Source organism: Lepus europaeus, chromosome 16 (assembly GCF_033115175.1).
Source record: "Lepus europaeus isolate LE1 chromosome 16, mLepTim1.pri, whole genome shotgun sequence".
Lineage (NCBI taxonomy): Eukaryota > Metazoa > Chordata > Mammalia > Lagomorpha > Leporidae > Lepus > Lepus europaeus.
The window spans coordinates 87,176,832-87,184,743 of record NC_084842.1 but is presented as its reverse complement, the minus strand read 5'-3'; the positions used below and the strand labels follow the sequence as shown (position 1 = coordinate 87,184,743).

Genomic DNA, 7,912 nt, shown 5'->3' with positions numbered 1-7,912 from the left:
TCTCCCACGTGAGTGCGGGACCCAAGCACGTGGGTCATCTTCTGCTGTTTTCCCGGGCACGTTAGCAGGGAACTGGATGGGAAGTGGAGCAGCCGGGACTCTGACACGGGATGCCGGTTTCGCGGGCAGTGGCTTAACCTACATGCCACATGCTGCGACACGGGTGCCGTGGTTCATTTTTACACACAGTGCTTGCTTGTGGAATCCAGGTGATCAGCGCTCCAGTCCACCTCCCTGTGCTGGGACCCTTGGCTGCCTCCACACTGGCTCCTCTTGCAATGCTCCATAAACCACAAAACTGTAACCCCACTACCCAAGACCCGGGGTCAACCCAGGTGTCCCCCCCCATCAGGGGCGGGGCAGAGCCCTGGCACCGCCCCAGGAGCCCAGCTCCCAGCCCAGCCTCGGCCCTGGGGCGTGGTCTGGGGATGTCCCAGCCATGAGGAAGCTCTTCCCGCTGCCTCGGCCCGCCCCTCCTCTCCATCCCCCAACCCCTCCCGCCTCGCTGGCCCTGGGCCCTGGCTGGGCCCCACAGGAAGTGGGGGCGTGGCGCCGGCCTGAACACCTCCTTAAAGGCGCGGGCGGCCGCGGGGCCGGCGAGGCGCTGGCACCATGACGCGCTGGCCGCTGCCCCTGCTGCTGCTGCTGCTGCTGCTGGCCGGGCCGCCGCCCGCCGCGCCCGCGCCGCCCACCTGCTACTCCCGCCTGCGGGCGCTCAGCCGCGAGCTCACCCGAGACTTCCAGAGCCTGCAGGCCGAGGAGCCCTCGGTGAGTGCCCGCCCGGCTCCCCCCAGGGCTCTGGCCACTCCTGGGCCGAGGACAGGGAAGGCGAGGCCCACAGATGGGGGTGTTTGCGCGTTTCTCTCCTATTAAATATTGCGCCAGTGGGGGGGTGGGGGGGTGCTTACTGATCCCTAGTTTTGCTTGTAACTTGGTAGAACTATCAGAGAAAAAGAGGGAGGGAGGGAGGGAGGGGATGGAGCCAGGTCCCTGTAGGACCCAGAGCTTCCAAGTTCTTGGGCTCCAGGACCAGCGCCGCCCCTCACCTGGGCAGATGGCTCAGCCCCGTGCCTCAGTTTCCCTCCCTGTAACGTGGGTGACAGTAAGAGCAGCCCCTGGCCACTCTGAGGACTCTGGGAGCTAAAACAGGCACCGTGAGGTCAGCGGCTGCTCACTGCTCTCAGTGAGAGGGGCGTCCTGGGGGGCTGCTGGGGAGCGTGCAGACCTCTGACTTCCGGTCCCGGACAGGAACAAGTCGCGTGTCTGGGAAGGTTCCCAAGTGGCTCTTCGCGCTGGTCCATGATCAGACGCTGGCTTTACACCAGCTCTGCACTTGCTGTTTGAAAGTTAGCTAACACGTCGTCGTGTTTTCTCATTGTAAAAGTGATGCGCTCACCTAGGATGGTCGGAGACTGCGCAAAGAACAAAGCAGAAAGTAACGATCTCTTGTAATCCTAGCCCCTCCAGGTGACTGCTCCGACATTCCGCACTCTGCGTGTGCTCTCGCGTGGGCTCACGTGTGTGCTTGTGTGTGTGCATGGGGGTGCAAATGCGACAGATGACGGCTCAGGCAGTGGGAACCCTGTCACCCCCCCCCCCCCCGGGAGGCGTGGATGGAGCTCTGGCCTCCCGGGCTCAGCCTGGCCGAGCCGGGCTGCTGTGGGTGCACCCGGGAGCTGCTGGTTCGGGACTGTTGTGGGCCAACGGGTTACAAAACTGCTTTACACCTGGGTGCTCGCCCAGCACCGTACCGATCTGACGACTTCTGCGCTGCTCTTAGAGAACAGTTTGGAGATATTTATGTTTGTCTGCATGTGTGTATGTAGTAAAAAGTTCCCTCATATGCAGCCAGTGATGTGGCTGGCACTGTGGCGTAGCAGGTAAAGCCACCACCTGCAGGGCCGACATCCCATATGGGTGCCAATTTGAGACCCGGCTGCTCCACTTCCGATCCAGCTCCCTGCTAATGCACCTGGGAAAGCAGCGCTGGATGGCCTGAGTGCTTGGGCCCCTGCACCCACGTGGGAGACCCGGAAGAAGTTTGGGTTCCTGGCTTTGCATCGCCCCAGTTCTGGCTGTTGCAGCCATTTGGGGAGTGGACTACTGGATGGAAGACCTCTCCTCTCTCTCTCTCTCTCTCTCTCTCTCTCTTTCTCTGTAATTCTGTCTTTCAAATAAATAAATAGATCTTACAAAAAGAAGAAGAAGAAGAAGAAGCTGTGCTCTGAACATCCAGTTGCAGCAAAGCAGTTGCTCATTCCGGCGGGGAACTGACATAGATGCAGAGATGCTGTGTGTGTCCTAGCACCAGGACTGGCCTGCGGGCGGGAGGGCTGGCTGGGGGCCGGGGAGTGTGTGACCAGCCACAGTGTCACTGGCGGGGAGCTGGGGAGTGTGTCCAGCTGCAGTGTCCCCGCTGGACACACAGCCATCTGCATTCATTCCCAGGAGCCGTGTGTGAAGTACTTGCCTGCGTTGTACCTGGACATCCACGTAAGAGGGCGCTGCCCGCCCCCGGGGGAGGCAGGGTGGGGCTGAGCCCATGCTCCCGACGTGAGGTTCAGAGGCGGGGAGAGGCAACGCGGGGCTCCCCTCCCTCTGGCTTCTCCAACACCCCCTGTGCACCCTCAGAATTACTGCGTGCTGGCCAAGCTGCGAGACTTCGTGGCCTCACCCCAGTGCTGGCACATGGCCCGGGTGGACGCCCTGAAGGACCAAGTGCGGAAGCTGTACACCCTCATGAACTCGTTCTGCAGGAGGGTACGTGGGCGCCCCGCACCTGGGGAGGAGCGGGATGAATTGGGAGATGCTTCTGGTCCTCCAGACTCTTCCCCACCCACAGTCACCCTCGAGAAGGGAAGGGGATTTGGGACAAGGCGCGGGGTGGGGGGCAGTGGCCCAGGACCCCCAAGACAGACCCTGAAGGCGGCTGCGTGGGGCAGGTGGGAGGCAGCGCTCTGGCACTGGGCCCCTCAGGTGCGCTGAGGGATGGGAGGGTCCTGGTGGGAGCCGGGCAGGGACTGAAGACCAGCGCCGTGGTGGCGTGGGTGGCCATCCTGTGGTCCCCAGGCACTGACTGCAGCACTGCACAGCCCTGAGCTGTGCCTGCCTCTTCCCGCCCCCACCCCTGCTCTTCCCACCGGCAGGGGTGACCGCACACCTGCAAGCAGCAGCGCCTCCACTCGTGGACGTGGGACATGCTAGTGCCCGGCTCCTGAGATCGTGGGAAAGGCGATGGGAGTGAGCCCCTCCGAGGGCCGGCCACTGCAGGACTCCCTGGCCCTGAGAGGCTGGTGGGGAGGCTGCTCGGGCCTCCCGGCGCCATGCCTGGCTCTGTCAGCCTCCTACGAGTGTCCGTGATTAGCCAGAAGTCTTCCTGTCTTGGGCACGCATCCCCTCCTCGTGCCCCCTGCCCCCGGGTGGGGCTGGGGACAACCAGGAAGGTGATGTCATTGGTGTTCTCTCTGGTCCGGACACAGCTGTCTGAAGGTGGAGCTGGCGCTGCCCTGCCCGCCCTCCGCAGAGCTGCTGCTTGGTCATGGGCTCATTCATTCATTCTCTCCCTCTCCCTCTCATTGGCCATTCCTCTGGCCAACCAGGGGGTGAGGGATTTCCCTGAGGACTGCTCCTAGTGGAACGTCAGATCTCATGGGAACTGTGGGAGACGGGGCGGGGGAGGGGTTCACACCAAGGGGAACAGCTGCAGGGGACTGAGAGTCCCCCGCTTGCTCCTGGGCCCTGCAGGCCCCTTCTGGAATGTTCTGGCACATACCGTGTCTGTTGCAGGATTTGGTGTTCCTGTCGGATGACTGCAGTGCCTTGGAGCACCCCAGCCCCGGGACCACAGACCTGCCGGCGCTTCACGCCAGAGAATGACCCCAAGGGGACTGAGCCACAGCAGCCGCCAGACCACAGGGGCTGAGGCTCCGGCCGCTCCGGTCCCCGCCCTGTGCATCTAAGCTGGCAGGCGGAACCCCTCGAGCCCAGCGAGAGCCGAGCCTGGGGGTGTCCCGCCGGGAGGGTGAGGTCCCGAGGCACACGGATTTGGGCCACGGGGAGAGATGGGTCCCCCAGCAGCCCTTGCGTGACAGCAGCTCATGCGGACTGCTCACCGACCGGCCTCCTGCCTCCCGCCTCGTGCCACGCGCTCGCCCCCCGCCTGCCTGCCAGCCGTGTGTAAAGAAGTTGTTAATTGCTTCGTGGCTGTATTTGCAAGGGTCTTCTGCAGTACTGGCAGGAAGCGCTCTTCCCTGGGAAGGCGATGACAGCCGAATAAAGAGTAAGGTCACAGCAGCCAGCTCGAGCCTGCCAGCGTCTGTGCGGGGTGGGTGTCACACGCCCCTGAATCCTCGTGTTCTTAGAGTGGGGCGTGCTTTTCTTTCCATTGCACTCAGGTGGCTCTCGGGCGTCTGCCTCATTCCACCAGGGTGAAGGCTGCTCTTGGGACACTGGGAGATGCCCCGATTGGCCCTGGGGATGGAGTGTACCTTTGGGGCGTAGGTGTGGGGCACAGATTGCACTGGGTCCATAGGCAGGGCAGTGCCCTGCAGGTGCCACAGCATCGGCTCAGCGCACCTGCAGTCGGGAGAATTGGGATGCTGAGGCTCGGTGGACTGAACTAACCAAGCTCACAGCTGGTCATCGGGGGCTGGGGGCTGGGGCCCAAGGCTGTGAGACCCCAGCACTCGGGCTCTTCCCAGCACCCCTGTGGGTGCCCTGCAGGGGAAACCTGCTGGTTGAAGTCATTGATGAACCCAGCATAAAGTCTTGGCTACTGACTGCAGAAGATGTCGCACTGGGAGCTTGTTCAGTCCCACATGTATCCCAGAGCCTCCTGTGTCTGACTCCCTCCTGCTCACCTGGGTGAGGCGTGTTCTCCCAGGAGTCTCACAGGTGAGGCGTGTCCCCCTGGGTGACCCACAGGTGAGCCATGTCCCACTGGGTGTCCCTGGGTGAGGTGTGTCCTCCCAGGAGTCACAGGTGAGGCGTGTCCCACTGGGTGTCCCTGGGTGAGGCATGTCCCCCTGGGTGTCCCACAGGTGAGCCGTGTCCCCCTGGGTGTCCCTGGGTGAGGTGTGTCCCCCTGGGTATCCCACAGGTGAGCCGTGTCCCCCTGGGTGTCCCTGGGTGAGGTGTGTCCCCCTGGGTGTCCCACAGGTGAGCCGTGTCCCCCTGGGTGTCCCACAGGTGAGCCGTGTCTCCCTGGGTGCCCCACAGGTGAGACGTGTCCCACTGGGTGTCCCTGGGTGAGGCGTGTCCCCCTGGGTGCCCCACAGGTGAGATGTGTGTCCCTGGGTATCCCTGGGTGAGGCGTGTCCCCTGGGTGTCCCACAGGTGAGATGTGTGTCCCTGGGTATCCCTGGGTGAGGCGTGTCCCCCTGGGTGCCCCACAGGCCGTGTGTGTCTCCCTGGGTGTCCTTGGGTGAGGCGTGTCCCCCTGGGTGTCCCACAGGCCGTGTGTGTCCCCCTGGGTGTCCAGGCCTCAGACGTCTCAGGTGCCTTCCTACAGTGACTCCCTAGGCCTCTGCCCTCCGCCTGGGAGCCCAGGTGCACAGGGTCGCTGATCCGTCCCCAAGAGCTGCCATAACCTAGCACCACGAGCTGGCCGCCGTGAAGGGAAAGATGCGTGCTGCCGCGGTTCTGAGGTCGGGGCAGGACGCCTCCTGCGCCCTTGCTTGGCTTCCCTGGGCATTTCCACGCACGGCTTCAATCCCTGTCCCCACCAAGCACAGGTGCTCCCGGTGTCCCCGTCCCAAAGGAAAGGCAGAGAAACAGAAGGAGAGACAGACAGACCCATCTGCTGGTTCACTCCCAAAGTGGCCGCAATGGCCAGGGCTGGGCAAGGCTGAAGCCAGGAGCCAGGAGCTGCTTCTAGGTCTCCCACATGGATGCAGGGGCCCAAGCACTTGGGCCGTCTTCCGCTGCTTTCCCAGGCGCATTAGCAGGGAGCTGGATCGGAAGTGGAGCAGCCAGGATGCGAACTGGCACCCACATGGGATGCTGGTGTTGCAGGTGGCGGTTTTACCCATGTGCCTCAACCCCAGGTCCCCAAATGTCCTCTTCCAAGGGCACCGGGTACTGGACTGGGGCCCGTGAGCTGCCCCTGTCTGAACTCCGTAGCCTCCGTATAGACCCCATTTTCAGATCAGTTCGCAGACACAGCTACAGGGGGTTAGGACACCCACGCCTCTTTGTGGGAGACACCATCAACCAAGAACAACCTTTCAAGAAATAACACTCAGCCAGGGACTCTCCTGCGCGCCCTCACCAGGACCTCTGCCCCTCCGGACCGCGAGGCCAACCCTGACTTCCGGGAAACAGGTGCACAGGGAGCTGACTCCCCAGAGGGCCCGGGAGCAATGGCAGAGGGTTCCAGACTCCAGCACCGGTCTCTGGTGGCTCAGCCGGCCCTGGCTGCTTCCATGTGGCCCAAGCAAAGTGGAGCCGGCTTGATGCATTTCAGGCCTTTGTTCACTTCCGCATTCAGTGAGTGCTTATGATAAACCATCAAGCACAGAGGTGAAAAGTACAGAATCCCTCCTCTTGGCTCCCCAAAGATCTAGACAGCAGAGGGAGGAGCAGAAAAAAGGACCCTCGGAGGACATGGCCTTCGGACAAGGACGCGGGACCTGATTGGGGGCGGGGCAGGGGGCGCAGCACGGCTGGTGGGGACCCAGGTGCTGGGGCAGGCATGAGCCTGTCAGGTGTCGGGGTCAGCGGGGTCAGAGGTAAGAGGTGTTGCCTGTGGCAGGGTCTCTGCAGCAGAGCGGCCCTCCCCTGTGCCCGCGATGTGGCCGCGTTCACATAAAAGAGAATCCACTTCCAGACGGGAAGACGGGGACCCAGAGGCTGGAGGCTGCTGGTTGGGCAAAACTGGAATAAAAAGAAAAATCATGGAGTAAGACAGTGCCTCTCCCTGTGTGCACCAGCCGGGCTCCACTTCCAATCCAGCTCCCTGCTAGTGCGCCTGAGAGGGCAAGCAAAGATGGCCCGAGTGCTCGGGCCCTGGCCATCCACAGGGGAGACTTGGATGGGGTTCCAGGCCGGCCCAGCCCAGGACCCTGACAGAGGAGCAGCTCTTCCCCTGGACGCTCCGCCTTGTGTCCATCATCACCAGCAGTGGCATCCCGGTGGCCCTGGCAGCCACTTCCTGCTGCTGGAGCCCTGCCCTCTCGTGGCGTCCAGGGCCCCTCTCTCGGATTCCCCTCCCTGCTCACCAGGGCCCTTGCCGGCCCTCCCTTCCCGCACTCCCACCCCACCCCCTCTGGCGCCCTCAGTCCTCCGCTGTCCTCTGCCTGCAGCAGCTGCCTTGGCCGGGACCCCAGGGGTCTCCTAGCTTTGGAGATCCTCTTTGGGCATGGGGTCCCCCTCGTCTCCCTGTTTCTTACATAACCCACGGCCAGCGAGCCAGGAAATCCTGCCCCCTCTGACTTCGAAATATCCTCCGAGTGGGACTGCGTCTCGTCCCCTCCCCCTGCTGCCCAGCTGTCCAAGGTCGCGGTGGCTGCAGCAGCGTCCTACAGGGCTCCCGCCCTGGTCCCACTCCTTCCCACCGACTCAGCTCGTGTGTGCCCTCTGCTGGGAGCTCTTTGTGGCCTGCTTTCCATTTAGAGTAAAGCCGGAGTCCTTGTGGTCATCACACCATCCGCTCCCTCCCCCGGCCCGTGTCCTCTTGGACCCCAGCCGGCTGTGTGACCTTGACCCAATGACGTGCTGTCCCCTCACTTGCCCTCCGCCAAGTCCTGTAAATCCCCCAGCACCCTTGCCCCGGGACTTGCACCTGCGTCCTTTTGTGGCTGACTCTCGCAGGCACTGAGTGTGGATCCCAACTGTGGAGCCACAGCTGCGGCCTGTCCCCTCCCCACCGTGCTGTGTGACCCGGGGGCAAACCCAATCTCACCATGGTGTGTGG

General features: G+C 63.2%; 1 protein-coding gene across 1 annotated transcript; it reads left to right on the top strand.

Moving 5' to 3' along the window:
- Positions 1-612: 612 nt before the first annotated feature.
- CYTL1 (cytokine like 1) lies at positions 613-4,290 on the top strand. The gene is made up of 4 exons (XM_062213234.1): positions 613-768; positions 2,449-2,493; positions 2,632-2,760; positions 3,787-4,290. Exons 1-4 carry the CDS (start codon positions 613-615, stop codon positions 3,874-3,876), a joined length of 420 nt encoding a protein of 139 aa, XP_062069218.1. The 3' UTR covers positions 3,877-4,290.
- The last annotated feature ends 3,622 nt before the right edge of the window (positions 4,291-7,912 follow it).